We start from the raw sequence: 27,708 nt of genomic DNA, 5'->3' as shown, positions 1-27,708 counted from the left end.
TAGACACTGTCTATTTAATATTCAATTATCACCAATATCAGGAATTTAGCAGATACTGTAACTATCCGAGGAAATAAGCTCAAGATATTCCAGATAATGAGGACATAATTAATAGTAACACAGAACATATCATTCACTCTTGTTCAGAATCCCAGCTGCTTCACCACCTGTAGAAATTTGTCAACGTGCACTACAGAAGGCAAAATGGATTCAGAAAACCTCCAGAGAATGCTAACCAAAATGACGAAGAGACTAGAGAGGCATTCGCATGAAGCCAGGTTTTGAAATGAGACAAAATATTCTCAAAATTGGAGGAAAAAAGATAAAGCTATGATATGACTCAGGGTAACTAAATCATTTTATATAGAGATTGAAATATCAGGGGTTTTCTCTTCAAATCCTCAAAAATGAGAATTAAATCAGACTCTTGGAATATCTACCTATTAATGACTTATCACTTTCAGGGAAAATATACCTTATAACTTGAAAAAGGTAGTTTTAAACAACTAGAAGAACTTATATTATTACTTTGTATTGTGAATAGTAACTTTCTGGTTTCTTTAGTCCAAAAGATAGCATATGCTAATAATATCACTAAGTCCAAGAAATGCTTATATAATCCCATAGACTGTACAGCTAGATTGTGTTACTGAGAGTACCTAATATTATTGGTATTACATTCTGAAATTTTCAAGTTTGAGGGCTTGCAATATGGTAGTAATAATTTTTGATGCTTCTTAGACTATTGGGCTAGATAGATCTCTGATTTGACACAGTGAAATCCTATGTATTTTCACGAAGAGGCCCTCAGCTGTCACTGGTATGAGAAAATATAATGCTTAATTTTTTGACAGATAATTATAGATAGATAAACATTTCAGAATTCTGGAAGCACTACAATAATTATTTGACTAGCAAATAAATAGGTATAACTTAATGTCAAATCTAAAATTGTTAAATCATAACTATTTCCATAAGATGACTTAGTTGCATTTTTGGAGTATTTACACATAGATGCTGAATGAACAAACTTCCTGAGGCTCACTAAAATATTAGATATTAAACTGAGATTCATTCCAATGCTTCTTGAAAAGCTGGGGAGTCATTCTGCTTCTCTCTTGATAATTTCAAAGTTAGGACAGTCTAAGACAAGAACACACAGCACATAGCCCAAACTTTGCTGATTTCAGGCAACCAGTAAGTTCTCAGCAAACCCAACTTCTTTAACCTATAAAGTGGGAAAGAGTCCACCCTCACCATTACCCAAAGAATCATTTTTTACTCTCTACATGGAAAAACTATCATTTTAGCTCGTATGCACCATACGTACTTCCTATATTTTAATATGTTCCCTTGGATTCTTTTACTGTAATCTGCTGGTGGTACAGTGGCCAGGATGAGATGAAGCAATCACAGGGAAAAAAACCAATATAATCCCTAGAAGTCACTTCGCAGCCAAATTTCGCCAAAGTTACTATTTCCGTTCACTCCTCAATTAACAGAATGAGTTTAAAACAAAACTGCCCAATTTGCGTTTTTTTCCTATGCTCTTGACCTCTCCCTGATAAAAATGCTCCATTAGTTAGTGGCTCCAAAGAAAAAGTAAAGAGTAACCAAACTTCACCAAAGACCACCAAAGAAATCATTCCAGTATCATGTGGGCTATTTTAAGATATTTTCCAAGAATGCAATTAAAGAATAAAAATTATTTTCTCACCCACTATCAGAAATAAAAAGGATTGAAAGCAGAAGAGTTTTTTTAAAATTTGAGACTTATAGAAACTTCTGCTATTAACTTCACTTGTTTAGGAGCTGCCTATTATAGTAAAATTTAAAAAAATCAATATATTTTTAGTGATGACTCAAATGAAGCACAAATCTACACAAATTCAGCATGGCTATAGAAAAAAATCAACATAAAATATTTCGGTTTATGTTTTATGATTGTCTATCTAGTAACAAACAATTTTAGGCTACAGTAAAGTCCGAAAAAATATATAGTTTAATTTTCTCATGAACTCATGTTATAGTTAACATTAGTTTTAGGAACAAAGCCCAGCGACATTATATTCAGGACATGGTAAACAATAGAGGAAAGTAAAAAAAAAAAACAATAAAAACAAGAAATGTCAATTTTTTTTCTATAAAGCACATTATATCCCTTTCTATATAACATCAAATTCAACACAGTTTATGAATCTGAGAAAATACCGTCCCTAATGTCTGACTTTTAGTATATATACGATGTTATTTCTAAGAAGTCATTTTTACTTTACTTACATTGCATGGGTTTGTAAATTCTCTTTCTCAATCTACCAGTCACATCTGCAGCCCAAGCATTTCTTTCCAAAAGAGGAATGAAGGCCAAGCAGGACAAAGAATTTGCTGATATACTTATGTCACTCCAAGAATTTTCCTGACAAAATCTCCACACCCAATTTAATTACTTCCCTACTGTAAAAATGCTTTCCATCTGCATTTATTCTAATCTTTTCGAATCCAAAACCAACACACTATAAAGCTAGCTAAATAAATGAATGACATTATCTTTAGGTTCCAAGCAAGGCAGCATTTTATAAGGCAGTGGTCTCCAACTCCTATACATTTTATGCTGATACAGCATTTCATTTGCAGCTCAGTTCTTTAGAATTGTTTAGAATGATCTAGCTCTAGGCTTTTAAATCTAAGTCTGAATCAATCTCTCTCTCTTTCTCTCATACATGCACACAGGCACATGCATGGGAGGAAGGGAGGAAGGAGAGAGAGAGGGAATATATAAATGTCATTCCAAATGAGCAAAAAATAATGTAGTTATATATGTATATGCTAAAGTAATGCCTAGTATCTAAAATATCAGCATTTTGGTGTGGGTTTTTTTTTTTTTTTTAGGTTATAAAAACTGAACCCCAGTACATGCATGTAATATTGTTTTTTGCCATTCCTTGATTCATTGACTATTCAGTAAGTTATTGTATACTTTTTTTGTCCAGAATGTTCTTTAGCATATTTTTATTGTCTTCTTGGTATTCTGTCATTGCATTAACTAAGTGCCAGTTTTGGAACTCCAATACCTAAGACCTGTGAGTAAACAGAAAATCCAAAAATAGTCACATCTTTATGTTACTGACAGAGCATGGAGATCGTCCCTTGTACCAGAAATTAGAAGAGGAGATCAGCCACTGAATAACCCAGTGGTCATTGTGAAGGTCTTTCTACCTTGGACTTTAATAAGAATTGTTTTGTTTATTTGTTTGTTTTTGATATATAAAGACTTATAGCCCTTAGAAATTGATTTGTCTAATTTACCTGTTTATATTATAGATCAGGAAACTTTTAGAAGCAGCTAATCCACAGTAACCAGCTGCTGGTTTCCAGGAAGTAAGCTATTTTTCTACTAATATATATCAATATATTATATGGATAATGTTATTAATATGATTATTTTAAATTATCTTTTTAAAATAATCATTATTTGCCTTAAATATAAAATTGTACTTTTAAGGCCAGATAAGCTGAAATTCGCTAGATAAGAGAATGAATTCTATTTTTAAAAACATTGAGCTCTAAACTCTCTGTTTTTTCTTTGACTTATTGATATCAATTGTGAATATAATGAGTTTGGTGGCTTTCTGCTTGTTTAAAATCTCTATAAGCATAACACTATCTGCGTAAAAATCCTGAGCATCCTAACGGGTAAAAATTTTTTAATGAAATTTAATAATTATGTTGATATTGTTCTGTTTTTCCTAGTAACCCTCAAGACCAGAGTTTGAAAAAAAATTATCCAATTATTTAAATAACAAGTCATAGGTACGTTATTCATAGAGGTCAGTGAAATGATTAGGAAGGACGTGACCACAAGAAATAGAAGTTGGGCCTTTCCTTCTCTCCATGCATCCTGGAATTACTCTGCTTTTTAGGAAAAAATTGAATGGTTAATCCATTTCCTAATACACCAATAAGCTAAAACTACTTGGTTCTATTTTGATACCTGATTATAAAGAAAAAACATCAAATGTCAAAAATTTTATAACATTGTATAATCTTGATGGTCCAAAAGAAAAGGCCATGTATAATCATTTTAACATGTATAGGAATATCATACTGCACAAAACAAAGGAAGAGTTACACAAACTGTAAATGGACTGCACGAATATATATTGCTGTCTAAAAAGAATATATGGTGGCCATTACCATTTTACCTACATCTATACTGTTTTATTATAGCAAGAAAATTATTACATACATCACAGGATGGAGCAAGTAGAATAAAATAGACTAAGACCCATCTCACCATTAAATAATAATGCAATAAGTTAAGGTATATCATTAATATCATATTCAGAATATGTGTTTATTATGGTAATAGTATTTATAATACTTTCTTATCCATTTAAAACGAAGCTCTGGATTTTGAACTGAAAACGTGCAGGCCTGAAAAATATATGTTGGGCGTCTGATCTAACCACAAGCAAATGAAAATTCCTGTATGTTGTGGCCTGGCTACTTTAATTCATCATTTTTATAAGCTCCAATAACTAAAAAGAGAATGTCAAGTTAATTTATATTTTCTCAGTTCGATAGCATCTGTAAAGTTTGGCAATGTTTGATTTAAAATAAAAAGAAATATTGTAGCTTTTTAAATTTTTTTTGGTAAACATGGATTTGAAAGCTATTCAGTTTGTGGCAAAATTTCATGCATGAATACATACATGATAAGAAAAGGTTAAAAAAATGAAGGCGAATATAAAATAATGAATGCTGACGGTAGACATTTTCAAGTATTTCTAGAGATGTTTCTATTATTCTTTAAAGCTGACTTTAATCATTGTCCTTTTTTATTAACATTATTACCAATGGCACCTTAGTTGTTATAATATACAGTTTCCATACAGATAAGTTCTTAAAAAAACCCAATGTTTCAAATCACAGTTGTATTTGGAATATAACATCTTACTATTGCTCTAAAATTGCAATTTTTCTTAGAAAGTCGTGGCCTCTATTTTATTGTACCTGGAATTCTGAGCTTCTGAAACATCTGATTCTGTGCACGTTTTCTTTACCTGCAAGAAAAAAGTACTAGTTATTCTCATATGAAAACACAACTTTCTCACTCAAGTTCACACACTTGTTAAACTTAAAGTGGGTACAGCTCTGCTCACCACGATCTATAAAGTACTCCCCACGCTTTACAGCAGCAGTATGCAGTACTAAATAGTGTATTTCATTATTTTCCCATGAACAGCTGCCAAACGCACTTTCCTAGACTCCATTAGTATATAAAATGTTCAGCTAAAATAGCTTGGGACTAGCTTAACTAGGAACAAAGAAACCAAAGAACCAGGTTTCCCACTTAGGAACTAGAAAGCCATACTGTTCTCAATTCACTAAGAAATGTTTTTCCAATCGATATTGCTTCTGTCTCCTACTAAAACTCATAATAATAAACACCAGGTTCTGGGGACAAAGCATAGTGTTAGCTAAAACATTCATATATTAATTTTCATTTTCTCCATCCAGTGGCTGTATGTTTTATATATTTCTCAGCATATTAATTAAGTTTCAGCATTGCTCACAGACTTCTCACATTTATTTGCAGTATATTTTGCAGACCATATATCAACTTTGTGGTTTTTAACCCACAAAAGGTAAAGAATGAAAATAACTTTTACTTCAAGGACATGTTATCCACTTCTGGACAATAGAGCGGAATACATTCTCTAAAATAAGGTAAAGCGCAAATCCATTGCCTTTCATAATTTAACTGCAAGCACAGATATTTACATTTGATTACTATGGTCTTAATGGTGTATATATGCAAAGTAGACTCAATGTCTAAAATCCCTTAGTTAATATGAAGCATTTACAAAATACATTTTCAAGTCCACTGCCATGGTCTATCTATGCAACCTACAGAATCCAAGGTGTTTTAATTTCTAATAATGTAGCTTGAAAATAAAAATAAGTATACTGAATATATATCATAGGTGTAAACTGTAATACAAGTGGCATTGCTTAAGAGTCAGTTTTAAATTTTAAAGATACAGTACTGTCTTTCTAGTGCACAAAGTAATTCTTTCCTCTTCCGACTCAGAAGAATGCTTAAAGTACAGACACATACACACAAAAATCTTATACTTTCAAAAATCTTTATCTTTTGTTATCAATTCTAAGCCCAGACATTTTTACAATCTGAGAAACCAATTATTTCCTTGATTAAATGTACTTTCTTTTACATCCTGTGTATACATTTATACAATAAGAAAATAAAACTCATTAGCAAAGAAATTATCATCTTATCCTATTTGTAACATCTTCTATGCTCTTAACATGAAACTCAGCACTATAAGATGAAAGAGTGAAGAAATATTTCCAAGAGTAATTAGTTAAAAATAAATACTTTTCTTAAAATGTCAACATAAAATTCACTACAAAACCCACAAAAGTCTTATGTCCATTAATATTTGTCCAAGAAAAATAAAAACTAAAAGAGAAGGATACCAGAATAAAATCCACTTTCCCACCAGTTTTTTCCTATGAATCATCACCAGAAACTACATGAACTGCCCAATGACTATGTAGAAATCACCTCAAAGTGAATGGTACTTTCCTTAAACTGTGATCTTTGACTTTGGGACTGAATGAAGAAACTTCACACCACACAGGTAAACTAGATATATATTACCAAGTAAGAACCAGTCAAGCTTCCTAGACAAAGCATCATTCTCCAAAAAATTACCAGAAAGTTATGATTATTTTAATTTTCTTTCAAAGTAGTAATCGTAATAGCAGAGAACACATCTATTGATTACTTACTATCTAGTACCCAGAGTCCCAGATTTATAGTTAATACACATGTGATAAAATATCGGTGTGTGAATATATATATATTCACACACCGATTATATATATATATATATATATATATATATATATATATATATTCTTTCAGATATTGTTAGAACTGTGTTATTCAAAAAGATTCTTTTTTAGAGGCTTCATTCATGTATTCATGGTTAAATGAGGGAAGAATATTATTTCAGATACTATAACTACTATAGGAGAGGGATATATAGTGTTGGGGGTGTTCAGAGGACAATCTATCCCAGCCAAAGGAAGATGGGGATGGCAACAAAGAAAGCAACTTCTGAACCAAGTCGTAAATTATATAGGCCTCAAAGACTAAATCTGGAGAAAGGGAGATATTTCAACATCACAGGGTTTGCCAGCTAAGGTCTTTATAACATGATATGAAGACCTTATAAATTGTAAAGAATTTGGAAAGTAATCTTTGGCCAATGAAGCTCATTTAAGGGTTTTAAGAACAGGCTGGGTAGAGATGGTATGGAAAATAGTGTGGAAAGAGGACAAGGTGAGGACTAAAAGACAGATAAAAGCCTAATGCAGCAGAAGAGAAAATAGAAATTCCTTAAAAACACAGATAGCATTGACCTCATACATCATTACATCCCTAGATTTACATAGGTGCTCCCTGCTATGGTCTCAAAGTTTATGTGTCCCCACAATGCATATGTTGAAATCCTAACCCCCAAAGATTAGGAAGTGGGGCCTTTGGAAGGTGCTTAGATCATGAAGGTTGAGCCTTTCCGAATGGAATTAATGCTCTTGGAAAAGAGACCCCACAGAGCTCCCTAGCCCTTCTACCGCATGAGGACACAGGGAGAAGGCCCTGGCTCTGAACCAGAAAGCTCTCACCAGACACAATCACAAAGGTGTCATGATCTTGGACTTTCCAGCCTCCAGAATTATAAGAAAAAAATTTGCATTGTTTATAAACTACCCAGTCTGTGGTATTTTATTTCAATAGCCTGAACAAACTAAGTGAACCATTCAAATCGTTGCTAAGAGATGGTAAAAACCTGAATTAAAACAAGAGCCAGGGGGGAAGAATTGAGAGGATGTTTTCGATGGATACTTATGAGACAGAATTGATAGAATATTGTTTTTGATTGAGGCATAGTATAAAGTAGAATATGACCTAAACTTTTAATCCATCCTTGCAAAGAAATTTTAGTAATACCAAAGACAAAAAAAAAATGTTAAATTATGATTTTATTTATTTATTTATTTATTTATTTATTTATTTATTTTTAGGTGGAGCAACTTTTGGTTGACCTCATAGATTGCAAGGACCTTGTCAGCTTAAAAGCCCTTATTTTTATCTTTATTTTATTTTTTTTTATGCCTATAGCACCTGGTCTTCCTAGCTGGTCTCCCATTCAAGTACTAACCAACTCTGCTTAGCTTCCAAGATCAGATGGGATCGGTCTTGTTCAGGGTAGCATGCCTGTAGACAATTTATGATTTTAACATACTTTAAAACCCTACATTATTTGTGAATTGATGGATGAAAGTTAAATGAATCATTAAGAAAATTAAATGAATCATTAAGAAAGTTATATGTTTATATATGTATTTTGAACATGGAATTAGAAGCCAAATGGAAAGTTTTACCTAAATTTGAACACACCCTCCCATTTGAGAAATCAACAACACTCCATTAAATAGTGACTGCTAAAACATATATGCTATTGAAGAAAGAACAGTATTACAAAATACATAGAAACTCCTGTCTTTAATGACTGCTAATTTAGTTGTGAATTTGTTTAGAATAAAGGTGAAACAAGCAGGCCAAGAAATGAGACAGAATTTCATGCCCACAGTTTAAATCCAAATCTTAGTTTTTATAAGACACACAAGGAGGTAGGCAAAAAATAAACCAAGAGGGAAAAGAAGATCCGATTAAATGAATTTAATTGGCTGCACTAATGTAAATTTTACCCTATTTAACGTTATGAAAACACATGTGACATCAAAGCAAAATGTAAATATTAAAAGTTTAACTATTTTAAGAAAACTATTAGTATGCAATAAACATACAAATTTCAAGACACCGATTTTTTAAAAAGATGAATGAATGAATAAATAATGCCTAATTTTTTTAAGTGTTTATCGCATGTTAGGCAAAACGCTTAGGTGAATACTATTTTTTTTTCCTCCAATTCACAGATAACAATATCTAAAACCAGAAAGATTAACTGGCAAGCAAGTTGTATAGTAAACTTCAAATCCAGATTTATGAGGACATTTTAACTAGTATATGTTAAGAACCTAAAATTCATAAACATATAAACTAAAATGTTCAAAGTGAAGATTAAAATATCTTAATATTTAAAAGTTCAATTTTTCTTACATCATAACATTAATTGCTGCCATTTATTAAGCAATTATTCTTTCCCACTCACTGCGCTGGACTATGTACCTATGTAATCTCATTTAATCTATGAAGACAGACATGATGGATGAAATACTCCATTTACAAATGAGAATACTAAGACTCAAAGAAAACTAAGGTTAAGTAGCTTGTCTAATAACCCACAGCTAGCACTAACAGGGATGGGATTAGAACTCAATGCTGTATATCAATTCTTTCTGTCCTATTCTAGATTTACCATTTGCATTTATCATGTTGTTTTAAAACTAAAATTTGAAACTAACATTCGATGGAACACTTTTAAAGAAGAAGCGACTAGATACTTCTTATAATATATTAACCATTCAACACATCTTTTAAATCGGACTACTAAAGTAACCAGGTTTTATCAAGCACTAGTCACATTGAAAGTCCACTTAAGCAAAGTGAAATGGAGTTTTGAAAAAATATCCAAATAACTCTGGCATCCACCACCACTACCACCAACACCCTGACAACTTCAGAAAAGGTCGAATGTGAAAAACGAATTTTGTTTTTTGTTGTTGTTTTATGTCTGGAATAGTAGCATCCACTCACTCAACGAGGCTTTACTGAATACCTTGAAACTACTAGGGACTATTCTAGGCATGGAGATGACCTAGACCTGAGGAGTCTAACAGAACAGCTACTAGCCAATGTGGCTACTAGACCTTGAAATGTGGCTAGTCTAAACTGAGGTGTGCTGTAAGTGCAACAGGGATATGGGATTTAGTATAAAAAAGAATGTGTGATATGTCATTTTTTTATATTAAGAAACTAAATGATATTTTAGATATACTGAGTTAAATAAAATAAATTCCCCTGTTTCTTTTTATTTTTCTAATGAAGCTACTTGAAAGTTTAAAATACATGCATGGCTTGCATCATATTTTAGTTGAATAGCACTGACCTAGACCAACAAAACCTACTTGCATGTATCATGCATTCTGGTGGAGGAAATATATCATTCATTCTTCAAGATTTTTAGGCTGTGTGCATATGAGTAACAGAAAATGCACTATTATAAATAAAATAAATAATAAAGAATGCAGGATTTAGTATTGAGAAAAATGAATACTCTCAATGCTTGAAATATATATGTAGAAGATATCATCTCTAGAATGTTTTGCATTCAGGTATATACTCATCATAACACTTTCCAAATTTTCTAACTAAGATGTGGTTTGAGCAACTCATGATCTTTTGAATGAATTAACTTTTATAAGAATTAAAACATAATTAACTCATGAAAAATCTGCAAAACAATGAGTTTCTTTTATCTTATCCTTTATCATTTTTAAAAAGCTGGAACCAATTATCCCAATTATTTTCTACTTAATCATGTTGTGTATAAATCTTGAAACATTAATGACAATAAAAAAAATATAAAGGATTGAATAAATGGAAGAAGACATTTTAAGAAGACTTCTTTTCATAACTTCATTTTGTTTTCAAATGTACTCTAATGACTAAGTCTTAGAACATAGTACACAGTGCTAATAAAAGATCAATTCTGGAACTATAAATCCAAGATAAAAATTTGAAAATGAAAGTTTGCTAATGTGATGAATAACTTATTATACATATTTATACAGGTGGCATTTAAGAAAATATTTCTTCATTGAATTGTGTAGAAAATACAATGCAAATTAAATGCGAATTAAATTTTTAAGCATTACTGTTTAAGGAAAGCAATATATAAAAAGACAGATATAAAAATAAAATTTGTTCTCCAAATGTAAATTATATTGTAAATTACTACGTGCAACACTCTTTGTAAATACAGAAAGTGATAGAATTACTGTGAACAAAAACAATTTAGAGTGTCACCTTTGAACGTATTTTAAATGTGAATATTCTAAAATGAGATTCTGATTGAATAAATAATATTTATACAGATACTGTAGCATATCAATGCCTAGTTTCTGTATCAATGTACACTTAATAAAATGTATTTTATGACTGAGTTAGGTAAAATTACTGTAAATAATTGCTTCATAATGCAGAATGGGTTACCTTTAGGTTCTTATTTAGTAAAAATAGGAGACATTTTTCATATTTTCTCTTACTTAGAAGTTGGTCATATTCTAATTTTAAATTACATAATGACCTAAAAAATATTTTCTTATAATTATTCCAGCTTTACTCTAGCAACATAAATTATGCTCTCATTTAAAATATCTCAATTAGATGGTCCTTTTACACATTTAACTTTTTTCAATTAGTTGAACTAACTGATACTCAGATACTCAGATAATCTGGGCTTCCCCAGATTATCCTATTTTCCAATCAGTAGCATTAAATAAATAAAAATTAAAATACCTCTTTTTCTATTTTACTTCAGAATGCATGTGGCATGACTAAGAATGCATAAAAGTAGCCATATAAATTAATTTAAAAATTGAGTCAAAATAATATCTAGACAGACTATCCAACAAAATATATAATTTTTATGAGGCTTTGACAAAAATTATTCCATTTATTTACTTAGAGTAGTGACAAATATATGTTAATTTTCTAAATTTATAAGTTAATAGTAGTCTAGAACCTAGCATAGGATATATACTTTAATGAGATAACTATGATTACTTGGGTAGCCAAGTAAATATAATTTATGTTGAAAAGATCAGCATAGAATTGCTATGTTGCTAGTCTCAAACAGATACAAATTTCAGGAGACACTGTCTAAACTGGCTTCAACTAAAATACCTCCACATTTCTCAACGAGAATTGTTTTACCTTTTTATATATACTATAATTCGGTTTTTGACTTCTAAAAAATGCATCAATTTTAAAAATCCTTGGAACATAAAGGTTGTCTCACAGAGTTTTCAAAATATGCCTTTGTTTTAATATGTCTAAACAAATTTGAGAAGCTTTTCAAAAATATATATAAAATGCCATTTTGCCAAACAATGGTCAAAAAACTAAACTCTTAGAGATGGACTTTGTAAAAATCTAATTAACAAATAATCTGAAACTATTTTTATAAAGTGTCATTCTTCCTTAGAAAGAAAAATTTTGCGGCTCTAAAATTCGTACATTGGTGAAATTCTTTTCATAGAGTTGGGAAAGTTTCTTTACTCCTCCCTTTTCTTAGTATATCCCTTTTCAGCCAATTTATCATTGTTTACCCAAGCTTCTCCCCCTACCACACCAAGTATCAGTTTCCAAAAGCACAAGCTACAACTTATTTATTATAAAAGTGAGAGAAGGCTATTGCGTAATGGAAGTCTGCATCTACTTCAGTTCAAAGAAAAAGTGCCATAACTCTTCTTTAACTGTTATGCAAAAATAAAGCACAAAGATACAATTGAATACTCCATTTTTGACTGCAAGAATGATGAAACAAACACATATACTGTGAACAGTAGGAGAGAGGGTTAACAAACAAAAATCCACCAATGAAAACTTAAAGGAGAAATTATTCTTCCCCCTCCAGTACTGGACTGTCACAGGCAAGATCTTACTTAATTTCTGACTGTTAATGTAGGGGCCTTCCAGGATCCAGGCTGGGGGAGGGAGGTTATACAAAATCACACACTGGGGAGAAATTATTTTTTAAATGTAAAAAATCCTATAGGCTATAACTCTTCATCAGCTACAACTGTCACTACAGCATTCACATTATTTGAAAGTTCATTGAAAGGTTGGATATATTTAAAAAGCAACTCATAACAATGACTCAGGGAAACAAAGCATAATTATTTATGTATAGCATATACCTATTAAATCAAATGTCAAACCACATAAGCTTTTCAAATTCCGAAACATATTTTCTCCTTAATTATGCCATAGTCCTTTGTCACCTGCCATAAACTCCACATATGCTATGTGAAATACTCAGGAAATTTTCAAACTCTTTCTAATGGTATGTTTTTTCATTATTACCCAAAAGGGACTATATCAAAGGTAACACAGTACTTAAAACGCCACAAAAGGAACCATAAGATGCCTTAACATATCATGTTACAGCTCATATGAAAGTCCCCCATTCACCCCGGGGTTTGGAAATGGGACGAGATTGTCCAGCTGTAATACTCTGTATAAAAATGATAGATAAGGGTTAAAAGAATTTTTTTTTTCTCACAAATGTGCACTATAAACACCTAAGAGATATTTATCCATACAGCTTGGTCTCCCTTACACTTTTTGTCGACATGTTTCTTTGCAGTCCTAGGTGTCATAAGAAAGACAGTAGTATTAAAATAACAAAAAAAGGAAAATGGAATATTTGTTTCTAAACCAAGGCCTAGTATTTAATAAGCATAATGTTAATTTGGTAGAATCCACTGCAATTAAATTCAAATTGATAATTCTATTGTACATTTTTTCACTGAACTAAGAAAGGATAATTCCACCAGTATTAAACATCAAATCTTTAGCTTTAGATTTACCTCCATTCCAGTGAGGATTTATGAGTTCATACAAATAATGCTTTAAAATAATCTTAAGAATTGAACCTATTCCTCTAAATAGATAAATCTTGCTATTATTATTATTATTATTATTATTATTATTGGCAGCATCTTTTATATCTTTCTGGGTTCCCCCTTCCCACTTTTTTTAGATATTGGAATGCTTTGGCCACAAGGTTACGAAAAACTTCCCCATTTATCATGACCTGCCAAGCACAACAGGCCCCCAGACAACACAGCCCTCCACCACTTAACAAATTTAGCTCATCTTAGTCATGAAACTTCAAAAGAATTTGGCCACAGGCATAGAGATTAGCTATCATTTGTTTTAAAGCATAAATATCAATCATTGTGTAACCTAGTCTACTGCACCTAATATCATTTGTCTACTAGGTATAATTGATAACTAACTTTTTCAATTTGAATAACAATATAGTGATATTCTGGTTTATTCATATATAATTGTTGAATTTATATGTAATAATTTTAGTGAAAGTGTCTGTTAAAACTTTTTTTAGGTTTGAATATATATGTGTATTTTAAAAGATATTTTCAACAAATATATAAAAACTTTCCTAATGTGACCAAAGGTATCACAATTACTCATAAGGAAAATTGAAAAATTCTTGAAGTTTAAAAAAAAAACTGATGAATAAATTTTAAACAATAAAATGCTAAAGGCAATTTTAAATTGAATGAACAGTATGTATCAGCATATATCTCTAAATTAATTTGAAAATTAACCTACATATGATGTAAATATTTCTAGCACAGCATGTGGATAAAAGAAGTATAGAAAGACATCTATATTTTAAATTTTATATATTTTAAGTTCTTGATCTTATATTAGAATAGCATCTTTTATAAAGAGAAAATTCTGGGGAATTGGCATCAAGTTTTTTTAATTTTAAAAATAAAACTAGATACAAGAAGAAAAATGTCTGTAGTGGAGTGTGCTGCCTTTTAATCTGATATTTTTACAATATTGTAGCAACATTTTTGAGTTTAAAAATCTATTCTAAAGTAGTTTTATATTAAATCCATCTTGCATAACCATTGTTATAAAAAGCTTATAAATCACCTTTCTTCAGGTTTTAATTTTAAAATGAAATTCTTCTTTAGCAGAGTTAATAAAACACAGATTGTAGCACAGTTACACACTAAAAAAAAACACAAATTATGAGACTCCTGTTTGAGTAGGGCATAAGACAAAAGAGCTTCATGTGAAGCATATTTCACGCATACGAATATGTAGTAAGTAGAAATAGTCCCACTAACTATGTAAGTTCTAGGAATAACTATGTAATTTATTACAAGTATTTTAAAATGCAAAATTGGTTTCTTAGATTGAAGTGAAATTTATTCAGGTAATTTCACAATTTTACAGTCTTAAATATTTGTCTATCATAAAAAATGAAGTATTCTTTGCAGTCTCAATGCAAAATGGATCCACACAGTGGTTAAACTCAAGGGTTAAAGAGTAAAGGCATTATAGATCAGGTCTATCTATAGTGAAGGTCTCATCCTAGATAAACCTAATAAATAATGGAGATATACTTACGATTTTTTCCTCTTTGACCTCAATTAAAATAGCTTTCTGAGAGAGGATTCTAAGGACAACTTATCTTGGTTTCCTCAATACACACTTATGAAGTCATCTGGCTTTTGTATTTCTCTAACAGCTGCATTACCTTCAAAATTGGCTTGCACCATTTCCCCAAAGCAAAATGTGAGAGTGACCCCAAACACACACAATCACCCTCCTTCTGCGGGTGGCTGTGAGCTCAGAAAGTCAGATCATACAATTTTGAAAATTCTAACAGTAGTTATAAAGAACTAGGAGGAGGAAAAAAAAATATCAGAGTAGAGATTTTAAAAAAACTTGATCTCTTTCTCTCCCTCTTCCTCTCTCTTCCTCTCTTTCCCTCCCTCCTTCCCTTCCTCTTCCCAAGAAATTATAACACAAAGCATTATATGGTTATTGGTATATGTTTTTGTTGCCATTTTTGATGAGTGATATTTTAGTGGCTTAGAAAACTTTTGGCAAAAGAAAGACCAAACACACAAAAAGGAAAATAAAGCAGTGTAACATCATTATTCAATTACACAGGATTCAGAAAATAGTAACTGCCACTAAGAAAAGGAGCAGGAAACTGGATAGTGCTGACTGATGCTCAGTAGACCCTGGAAACCAAACTGGAAAACGTATTGGCTGTGATATTTCATCCTCCCTTTCTTCAAACAGGTTCCCTAAACAATCTAACTCTGGCAGTAAATCAGTTTTCACAGGCATTTAGAATTAGAGGATATTTTCTCCTTCCAAATTGTGTTTTTCTCACAAGAATAATGTAATGGTATGAATAGAGCAAAGCTTTCCTCATTTATCTTGAATGAGAGAAATGTTTAAGATACTGTAATTATTGCGACAATTCACCCACATCTTAGCCCCCTGATGCAGCAAAACAGCAATTCACACTCTTTCTTCATGAGATTCAAAAAATAAAAATATATTTAAGCAATTTGCATCATAATTACCAAAGGCTTTTATTTCAAGGTTTTAAATCAAAGCACATGTTCAAGTGTATATCCGGATGATAGTAAAACCAACTAGAAATAAAAAATTTTTTTAAAGAAGTTAAAATTAAATTTGTTCTTACTATTATAGTTTTAGAAAAAAATAAAGTTATATATATATATATATATAGAAGGAAATAATTGTTCTCTCAAAAATATAGAACATCATTGAGATGACTATTTGAAATCTAATGAAAAAACTCAAATTTCATGCAAAATTTTAAAACAAAAATTATCCAAAAAAAAACACAAAGCCTTTCATTTAAGTAGCTGGTACTAATTTTTATAATCTTGCAGCATGTACTTTATGAGAAAACTACTCAAAGTCAACTATTAAAGTTTTCTAATGAAATGTAATCTATTAATGATCTATTATTTCATCACCTGCATTTCTCCAAGCATTAATATCATTTAACTCTAGTAGTTGAATGTTATGAAGTAAAGACAAAATGTATTTACAAGTTTCATCATGGGTAGATTAGAGATTTTCTCTATATTGATTTACATGCTCAATGTTTATGTGCATATTTCTTCTATCATCCTTGTGCTAAAACTGAGAAAAATCCATACAACTTATTTCAAGTAACAATTTTCTCTGAGCTAGAACTATTTTTAAAAGTACGACTTATCACATAACATAATAACAATTATAATGCTTCAACCAAAAGCTAAATACAACTTACCTCATTCGAAGTCCAAAAACCTGAAACTAATTCCAGTTTTATTTGGAAGTTGTATGTGTGCGTTTGTGTGAAGTTCAACAGCCAATAAATTCCACTCTCCAGTGTGAGTAGATGAAACCCGGTTAGAGAATTATGGAATACTCTGAGAGTTTTTTTGTCTCTAACCAACATCCAGGTAGCCTTAAAAACACCTTGCTCTGACAAGAACCTCCTCGCTCCAGAAGCAGTGCAGTTATTTAGGTTAATGAGGAGGAGACTTGGAGAGTAAACACTCTTGGCTCCAACCAATGGCTTTCCACGCCCTTCTGTTTATAGTAAGATGACTTGCCATCAGAGGTCACCCCCATCAACAGCTCCTGTCTTTCAGTGGAATCTAAGGTACACGTTTATCCTGATTCACAGGCTGTCAGCCTGCTGTCCCGCTGACACATTCACAAACCATTGGTGTAGCTACTCAGAGTTAAATCCTTGCATCAAACATTCTAACAGCAAATTTTACTTCAATTTCTTTTAAAGCGAAACATTTCTGTAGAAGAAAACTCTCGTGCCGAGTTAAGGACTGGTACTTATTTAATTAAATAAGGATATATAATAAAGATCACTTAAAGTCCACAACCAACATTTTATGCTTTTTGTTTGTTCATTTTTTTTTTTTATGAAGGAGAAGGCCTGTAAGAGTTTACTTTCATTATTATATCTCTCCATTAAGTACAAAATTTTCTTCTTCCCCTAAGCACATGTGCATATGCTGACAAAGTGGCATTATGGTTATGTATTTCTACATGAGATAGAAAAAAGGATGGACACACACAATTATAAATGCTCACCCAGCAGTTATCAGTATCATTTTATATAGAATCTTTTCTGAAATGAAGGCTTTTATGTTTACAAAAGAAAAAATACATTACATTCTAATGAAATGAAAAGTAAACAGGAGCTAAATGTAAGAGGAAGAATAACGAATATAAGTCTATTCTCTGGCATTGAGGTTCCTTTTATTTCTAATGGTTTATAAAAAAGAATCATTTTCATTAGAGAAAAATATAAGATGCAACTTTTCCAATACATCCCTTTAAAAATGTGTCTCTGAGATCTCAAAAGAAAAACTAAGCTAATTTCACAAGTTCCTCCTACAATATTTCAATTTAGCATTTACGAGCATTGTGGGAATTACTGCCTCCAAATTGTCTACATAATTCTGGGATGACTGTTATTTTCTTCCATTTTTCTTGATCTTTACAGTGTGGCCCTAAATGATACAGTGAGGCAAAAGTTCAAACGAAAGACCTACAGAGCCAAGGAGTAAATACCTCATTCTGAGTAGTTAGTAGCACAAGTGTTTCTTGGAGTCGTTTTCATTTTCAAGAGAGGAACTGAGTGAAAAGCCATTACCTGTTTCGGGTTTAGGCAGTGCTACAGAAAGCTCAGGGCCCTTAAGAATTAAAGACAACTGCTATTGCTGCTGTTGCTGTTGCTGCTGGTGCTACGAGACTGGATAAAATCGAACATTCTCAAAGAGAGCCACAAAAGTCTATTTATATGAAATGTCCAGAATAGGCAAATCCGCAGAACATGTTCAGCCCAGGTTTTGACGTCACTGCAATATAGCTGCCTGGCTCTATTAGACTTAATAAAACGTGTCAATCAATTATTTTAGAGATTCTGCTTTAACAGATTCAGTTCTTTGTTCCTATTATGGTTAGAATCAGTCTAATATCTTTGTAGCCAAATCTCCTCAAGCAGTTAAGAGCTCTTGAGTATTGTGGTATAAAATAGTTTGTAAATTCAACAGAATTTTCAACAGCTTCTGAAATGGCTACTTTCTTAAAGGATTATAAGTCATTCAATATTTTCTAAACTCTTAAGAGCTCAAGAAACATTCATTAAAGCAACATCTATGTCTGTTCCTATAGAGACCCAACGAACCATAGCTAATACCCTGAAGAGTACAAAATAAATTCTTCACAGAGTAAAGAGGGATGACTGGATAGTAATTTTCCTTCCCAATTTTGGAGTGTGAGTGTGTGTTGGGGTGGGAGAGTGTGGAGATGCAAAAAAGTAACAGGTGGTGAAAACTTTGTAAATAAGGAAAATATAAACATGAAAACAAATGTCATTGGTAATTTCAACACTTAATGAGTACAAATAACCACATCTTTTCTGATGAGAAATATAACCTTTTCCTCAGCTACGTCAGGGCATCAAAGTGTTGCTTAAATCATAAAGTAAATGGTACACTTTTACTTTAGACTTTTATAACTCAGGAGGAAAATTTACATTGATTTTTTTTAATAACAGTTTATGAACCGAGATAGTCAGGATGCCCTTCTAGCCCCAGCATCCCACCACCAATTAATTACATGACCTGGAACAAACAGATAAATTATTCTTTCTAATCCATATCCTCACTTGTGAAATAAAGAATTCCATCCCAGAGTGTCAGTGGTATAGTATTTATTTTTACAACATGAACTACCTATTCTCAAAGACTCTACCAAATTTATTTAACAATAATTGTTTTTATTGCCCATACTTAAAATCAGGCATATAGCTGTCAATCAATGCTGCTAATTATTATGAAATAGCCTGTAGGTACAAATGAGTTAATAAAATAGCCAAAATCAAAGAAACTAGATGTTTTTAAAAACCAAGCCTTATTACAGGTAAATGCTTGATTTCCCTTAAGTTTTAAAATATTGGAAATGGAACTTTGACCTCCAAAAACTATATCGTTCCTTCAATTCTACCCTTCAGGATTTAAGTGCAATCAATGACGGCCTGCCCCACATTCTGATAAAAGTGAAGCTATTATGAACTGCTGACAGCCAATACATTACAGCGGTGACTTGCCCGGTGCTGGTGCTGCGCTGGTATTTGTTAAGGGCATGAATATATCTTTCAAAGTGATATACAAAAAGAGATTAATTTAGTCAATCATGACAATTCTTAGGTTTGGTAGAAATCACATGCTTCGTTTTTTAATCGAGAAAAGTCAGTTACTGCAGTTTCATAGGGTGCAGCTTTCACACTCGCCTCGGCTACTTACTCTCCATGAACTCTTACCACAAAGTTGGTGCTTTTGTACTTCACCCTCTTTTCTTCCTGTTCGCTGGCATTGATTTTTGTATATTGTCTAATGATCCATCAAGCACCCTACTTCTCCAAAGTTATAAAATAATTTCAGGCTTTTATATATAGCATTTCCTGCTACTCTTCATTATTGGCTAATTATAAGCTAGCTTTCTGAAAAATCCCAATGAAAGGCATTAGAAATTAAGAGATAAAACAGAACCAACATGAGAGAACAAAAAGTACAAGTATATAATTCTGACAATTGAAAAAAAAATACAGAATGGAGAGAAAAATAATTTAAAATTTCTGAATGTATAATAAGCTCCCGAATGCTGGTTTGAAAAAACTATATGAAATCAAAACTAAACAGCTACCGCCAACTATAACTGCCTTCTTAGACAGGTTATCAATGGGTTATCTGCATTAGAATATAAAATCCGTAACCTAAAATCCTATTTCTAAATAAACATTTAGGAAATTATGTCCATGCCATTGTATAATAAACCATATAGTAATCAAGGCAGTAATTATATTTGCCATTGGTGTAATCTTCTTCCTTCGTTTCCTGTCAAGGCTGACAACCTCAATTACATTAAGGAGTCAAGTGGGTAATTTGAAGGAGTGAAGCCAGTCAAGTGGAAGTGGGGCTATTAGCAAAATGTATGCTCCGTCCCAAACCATTCAAATTCTGCACTTTCTCCCTAGATAATTCATCTGTTCTCATGCCTGGAATACCATCTATATGCTGTAAATTTACAAATTCTTATCACCTCCTGACATTCATCCTCTGAGCTCTAAACTCTCAGGTTCTCCTAAGTAATTTATATCTCTATATAAATATCTCACAGCCATATCAAACTTTAACATGTCCAGCCTCTATTACTTCTCTACCAATCCTATCTCTTCTGTCCAATATTTTCCTCATAAATAAAGCCAAAAACCACAGTCACTGGGTGCTCCCTTTTGTCCAACTCTATATCTAAATTCATCTGAGCAGCAGGATTAGACCAACCTGAAGAACCAAGCTGAACCATGCCCCTACAGTACTAGACCAAAACAGCTCAACAAGTCTTGTAAATCATCAAAGTCGACCTTTACAGAGCCAGGTGGTTTTGTCCTCAAGTTTCTTCTGTATTGGCCTTTCTAACTGGCTGTAGATACCACTATGTCCCACGAAGAAGAACTCTAGGGAGATCTGTCATTCATAACAGCCCTGGACAGTGAATAGAACCGGAGCTGAATAAATTCCAGAGCAAGGTGGTATCATTGATCACTTCAGCCAAAATCGGGAATAAATTTTATATCCCCATTATTAATAGAAAAAAGAGATAATAACCCACAAGGTGCATAAATGAATCAGTCACCCTTCCACGAAACTACTCTGATTGACCAATGGTAGCTTTATTTAGGACAGAGCTCCCCATTTGATGAGTGTATGATCCATAATACTTAAATAAATGGAGTCTCTTATGACATCCTAACAAAAAAAAGTCTAACAGACAAGTACAGTTCCAAGATGCACACAGAATTCCCCAAAAGAAAGCACTTTTCATAATTGTTGGGGCTCCACAAATGGAATCAACATTAGTTGGAAAGGCACAGGGGGATGGTGCCTCCCACATGGCTTCTGGGTCAGTTGGTAGGAATTAAAATTCCTGGTTCCAAAAACTGAATCTAGAATCATTTTGGGGAGCAGCCAATTCAATCTCTGTTTGTCCACATCAGTAACCAGTGGCATTTATTGCCCCATGGAATGAATGAATAACAGGTACAGGAATGATGGGAAAGGCATTTAAAGGTGTTCATAGGCTTTTTGTGTGAGGGTAAAGGAGATAGGCCACCTTCTGCTTTTGTCGATAGAAATCTCAGTAAGATGAAGGGAAATGGTGTTCAAATCATGTCAGAGCTGTCTGGCAGTAGGCCAGCAGAGCCAGAAGTCAATTAAATTTAAGGTGCTTCTAACAGAATAGATGAGTCATCACTGGGGCATTTTCATTCAAGAATAAGTTCTAAGTGTGACTCTGAAGGACAAAAAAAAAAAAAAAATCATTAATGTCCTTCCAACCACTGTACCTCTGAAATCTAATGTTTTCTATCCTCAGATTCAGAGTTGTTGCTCTCTCCCCCTCCATCACCACAAAATCATGTGTCGTTTCTAGTAGCTACAGTTTCACCTAGTTCCAACATCCCCTTCTGGCACACAGACCTTTTATCCAGAAAGGTCAGTAGCAAGAGGGCCATGGCCATTTTTATAAACCTTACAGAGGCCGATAGTTCCCCACTTTGGCCCTTCAGGACCCGATCTAGGGGTACTCAGAGAGCAGTTTATCCAATCAATTGATCAATATCATTATAATCTAGGATGATTCAGTCCAACAAGAAAATTCAAGTGGCTGAACTAGAGTAAGTCTGAATCCTCTGTTCCCCATTTTGTCTATGCTGCCACCCAGAGGATGTACCAAACAGACTGGTCTGGGTTAGCTAGTAGGGAAAAGACAGACTCATCATGTCTAGAAACGGTCAGGATATTTCAAATTTTCAAAATATAAAATTTTGATATATCTTCTGACCCCTTTCATCCTTATCATAACCCAGAAGTGGCTGGGAGATGATTACTAACTGAGGCCAGTAACTAAACTGCCTTACTAATGTATGTGGACTAGAATGTGATTGAGTAGGGAGAATTATAAATCTTTTGAGTTGAAGCTGTTCCAATGCTCAATAAGACAAAATGCTTGTGGATGACAGGGAGCAAGAAAGGGCCACTGGATACCTTGTCTATTGGCCCTGGCTTTTGTGATAGAAGCCACACCACTGCCAGATTTATGTAGATTAATTTCAAGGGCCACAATGATGTGGCTGAAGTTAGTGAAATGGGCCAGCAAAACCATAACCTGAAAAAGTGTCAACAGCAGTGCGGCACCACCTATAGTCCCAAGAGGGAGGTCCAATACAGTCAAGCTGTCAGAAATGGCAGATATAAACACCTGTGAAACATGTCTTTTCTCGCTAAGACAAACAGGTCAGCTGTTCGCAGGAGTCACCAATCTTCTACGCCAGCCACCCCTACATCAGAAACACAGAATGCTTTGTGCCTAGTCGGTGACTATAAGTGTGCTGCGAGGCCAGGACAATAATGATTCTAGGCAGCCATGGCGGCAATCTGGTTGGCATAAGCTGAACCGGCAGCTTGATTCCAGTTGGTTCTCATCATAGAATAGGCATTTACCAAAAGCGTTTTCATGAATGACCCTGACAGCTTAACCATTTCCACAGCTTGTGGCCCCCAAGAGGGATGTTTTTAATCTGCCAGTTGGTAGTTTTTCAAGTGGCAGGCCAAACAACTAGGTCACTGGCAACAGTCCCAGAGACAGTAAATATATAACAAGATTCATTAAGAGAAGTATTGGCTAGCACGATGAGAACTGCCTTGAACTCTACACACTGAGCAGAGACAATATCTATTTTCTGCACAGCTGATGGTGAGGCTGAACAACCACAGCAGCCCAGTGGATACCATTAGGTTTAAATTTAGCCAGCCCATCAATGAACCAGGCCCAGGCACTTAACAGAACCTCCTGTGAATCAGAAGGATAAAGTTTTCCCAGAAGAGAGAGTTGCCACTTTTTCATATGAAATCAAGATGCTGTTGATATCAGCCCAGCTGCATTCATGACCATAGCCTTTTCTGTTTGGCAATCAAAGCTTGTTACACACTGAGTATGAGCTAATCACTCTAAAGTGTGACTATCAGGCTCAAGGGTTATCAGCCCTCCATTGGCCAGGTGTTCACTTTGACTCAAAATGAGCATACCTGGTATTCATGTAAGAGAAGAGATGAGTCCAAACCCCAAGTGGTACCTCTGGGTGGCGGCTGCCTCCTTTTGCCAGAGGCTCCAATCAAGGAAGTCATAGAGACTTGAAGGTCAAAAGAGGTCATTAGAGTTGTAGGCCACAAACGTGTTAGCACTCCTCTACATGTAGCCCTTCCAGATCAAGAGACTCCCTGCTGGATTTTATAAACATGTACAGTATAATCATGTAAAATTCAGTGGAAGCTATAAAGAGATACATTGAATTGGCCCAATGGGCCCCACCCACAAGGTGTGCTAGCTTCCTTCCCCACTGCAAATCCTGCAAGTCACATTCACTAAATTCGGGTATCCCCTGTTTCCATGGCATGAGTAGGATGGTGAACTGAGCAGTTGAATTTAACATAGTCATGGAAGTTTAGGTCCCTCCCCTCTCCAGGACTTTCTCAGCATATTACATATTTCTTACCTACCATTTGAATGGGTGAATAAGAATTTTGGTCCTCTGTCAGGACAAAGAGACCTCAGCCTCATTCCCAACCATCTTCCTTCTTAAAGGAGCTGAAGTCGGGGTAGAGAGGGAGGGAGAGATCTAGGGTTACAAAGGGAGAAAACAGCTCCTTGTTAGTAAAAAGGGGTGCATTTACTTTCAGTTTTGATTGACAGCCGGCTCAGAATTCAACCGAATGTTTTCCATCCATGCAAACCTCTGTATTGAGCAGCAAGATCATCATCACTGACATCATCTATTTCAGTTTGGGGAACCTTAGACTTAATAGCCATGACAACTCTGGCTATGGCTATTGTATTCACTCCTTTTAGTTGACTAGAGCTTGATTTGCACAGCAGTAATTGTTTTAAAGATTCTGTTTTAATTGAGAGCATTTATTGCCCTATTATTATAGCATCTCTAAAGTTCTATCCCTATTTCAATATAATAATTATAGGAGTTTTCCAAGGCAAGGGAGATGACTCCTAGAATTTGCATAGATTTCTTTGGGTCAGTTTCTCATTTTCCAACATATCATCTTCATTAGTATCCCAGAGCAGTAATAGCCCAAAGGTGTCAATACCCCGTCTATAGTGTCCACAGTAGCTTTTGGTTTCAGAAAATCTCCCCAGGAAGGCCAGAACTCCTTTACAAAGCCCAGGCCCACTGCAAAAGTTCTAAAACCTTTTACTGTCTCCTCATGGATATGAGGTTGGTATGACAGACTACAGGAGGGGTGAGTCATAAAATTGACTGGCTATTGCCATTCTTCTTTAGCAACTATTATACATCCCTCACCTTCACTTTTCAAGTGAGTTAGTCAAAGTTCTAACTACTTGTTTGGCTCTTACCTATAATGGTTTCAAATTTTCCGTGTTTCATGCTTAGCACCTGAAATTATAACTGTTTTCTGGAGAGGATCAGAACCTTCCTACAGACTAGAATAAGTCATTCTACTACTTATCACAATGGGGTAGATCTAAAGTGAGGAAGTCTCCATGCCTAGAATAGAGTTGGCTACAAGAGTATCTTTCAGGCAGCCAAGTTTGAACTTATTTCTCGGTACTTAAGTTATGTCTACTTCCCCAATTCATTCTCACTAACTGGCAAGAAAATGGAGGACCATTTATTCCTCAACTGACTTAATCACTTGGTCAACATGTTTGCGAATGATGTCCATGAATATCCCTCATCTCTCATTAAGTATCCATGAGGTCTTCATCATTCCACAGGGTGATATAAGATATGCAATGGCAATGGGATGCATTATAGCAAAACAGCCTTGAGCTTAAGGAACCCAGATATTTTATAATGGGCAGTAAGTATGCTGCTCTTTGCTACAGAGGAATATATTGTATTTTATGGGCAAAAATTTCCATGTAAAATCAATTTTACGGTTAAGAATAATTATACATCACTACCAGGTCTATTCAGACAACAAAATAAAGTTTCACTCCCAAATACAAGCAATGCCTCAGCTATCTAAATCCTGAATCCTCACAACTTCTATCAGGAAAAGAATTAAAGACCAAAAAACTTTGCTTTAGAACAGGCAGAAAAAGTATCTAAGTCTACAAACCAGAGTTCATGGGCTATATTAATAGAATAGTCCAATGGACTCTTACTCAGAGACTATTTATTATTACTTTACACATATCCAAGGAACTAAATATGCTAATTACCATTTGCAGTTCCTCAAAAAAGAAAAGAGCAGAGCTGACATCAAGTGACAGAGTTACCCAACAGCAGAGAAAGCAGAAAACTAGGACTCAGATACAAGAACCCAAAAGACCTGTATTAAATTAAGTGATTGCGCCAATGATGACCTTGGGCATTAGGAAAATATAAAAATGTCCATCCAGGAGATTTTCACAGGAGAAAGAGCCGAGGACTAGGTGTTAGAGACTGGAGCTCTAATCTAAGCTACTGGTAAGGTAACCTTGAGCAAGTCATCTGCCTTAACCCTTCTTGTTCATATTTGTCAAACAAAAACACAATGTCTTATGTATCTCAACTGGTTGCCTTAAGCTTTATAACCTGTATAAGGCTCTAAATTATGTTAGACAATTCTTCTCCATGTTACTGTGTTCCAGTCATCGTGCATTTCTGTCGGTTTCTTAAAAACAAACACGGCTTCTCATCCATGTTTCCAGTGCCCAGAATGCTCTCCCTCGAATTCTGTATGTCTGGTTGTCTCTCATCCTTTAGATCTCAGTTTAAATTTCACTTTCTCAAAGAGGCCTTTCCTGATCACTCACTCTAATGTAGTGTTTCCCTGTTCTCTCTTGTAGTGTTTTCTTATTTTCATTCTTAACACTTATTACAACCTGTATGTATTTATTTGATTTTTGTTTTTACCTAATGCACGTTTCCTTACTAGTTCATATACTTTGTGAAAACTGGACCTATGTTTGTTTTTCCATGAGTTTATATACAGGGTCTAGCAGAGTACATGACATAGAATAGCACTCAATAAATTTTTGTTAATGATTGATTGAAGGAATATATAAACATAAAGAAATACTATCCATGCATTTTAAAAAGGAAATATACGTGAAATAATTTTTAGAAAAATGCTCAGTCAAAATAGTTCAACTAGAAAAAAATTTGGTACTTTAAATGGGTAAAACCCATTTGGTACTTTAAATGGGTAAAACTTCCTTACGGTCACAAAAGTGATAGTTGATAGTCAAGACTGAAATTTAGCTCCTCTGATATAAGTCCAGTGACCTCCAGGACACTATACTACCTCTACTTTTAAGAGAAAGCTCTGATCACAGAGTTGAGGAAGAGCATTTTTGTTTTTTACTATCAAAATAATTTCAGACCAGTGAGTTTTGCTGTGTTAAAGCAAGAATTTCAACAAAATTAACAGTGAGTCAACAGAAGCTACAAAGTTATCAGTGAGGTTCACTTCAGGGTTTATTTTACCTTTAACGTTGGCTTTAATCCAAACCATATTGAAAGAAAAATATGTAGAAGCAGGACTTAGCAGTACTTCAAGTAAATCGGCCTTAATGATATACAAAATATATTCAATTACTGTTCCTAAATATATAACTATATAAATAAACATATAATATAAACATACTTACATAAATATTACAAATATAATTAGTGTTCCCAAGTGGCAATAAGCATTATCATAATATGAAATCTGTGCCCCAAGCAAAACCATCAAAAAGATTCCTTTACTCTCCCCCTTAATTACAAACTAACAACCCAGTGAAGAAGGGCCCATTCTGTGTGAATGCATCCTAAGAGAAATAAGTGTTAATAAGAAAAGAGGTGGTTCTGGATAAAGGGCTCCCGTGTCTTTGAAAACCACTGCAAAACAGTTTAGATTTTTTTGACATGACCTGGAAATGGAAGTGTTTAGATTTATATCAAAGTGTGAAATGTATGG

The 27,708-nt window shown here is 33.6% G+C and overlaps 1 protein-coding gene across 5 annotated transcripts in view; it reads right to left on the bottom strand.

Annotated features, from left to right (window-relative positions):
- The window catches only part of EYA4 (EYA transcriptional coactivator and phosphatase 4), a 266,023-nt gene that overhangs the window by 102,347 nt on the left and 135,968 nt on the right, over positions 1-27,708 (bottom strand). For all 5 annotated transcript variants that reach the window (XM_036221944.1, XM_036221940.1, XM_036221930.1 and 2 more), the window contains one exon: positions 5,014-5,063. In XM_036221944.1, the coding sequence (XP_036077837.1) occupies positions 5,014-5,063 (50 nt within the window). The remainder of the gene's footprint in view (positions 1-5,013; positions 5,064-27,708) is intronic.

This window comes from Rousettus aegyptiacus, unplaced genomic scaffold, assembly GCF_014176215.1.
Source record: "Rousettus aegyptiacus isolate mRouAeg1 unplaced genomic scaffold, mRouAeg1.p scaffold_m13_p_1, whole genome shotgun sequence".
Classification (NCBI taxonomy): domain Eukaryota; kingdom Metazoa; phylum Chordata; class Mammalia; order Chiroptera; family Pteropodidae; genus Rousettus; species Rousettus aegyptiacus.
This window is presented reverse-complemented; position numbering and strand designations above follow the sequence as displayed.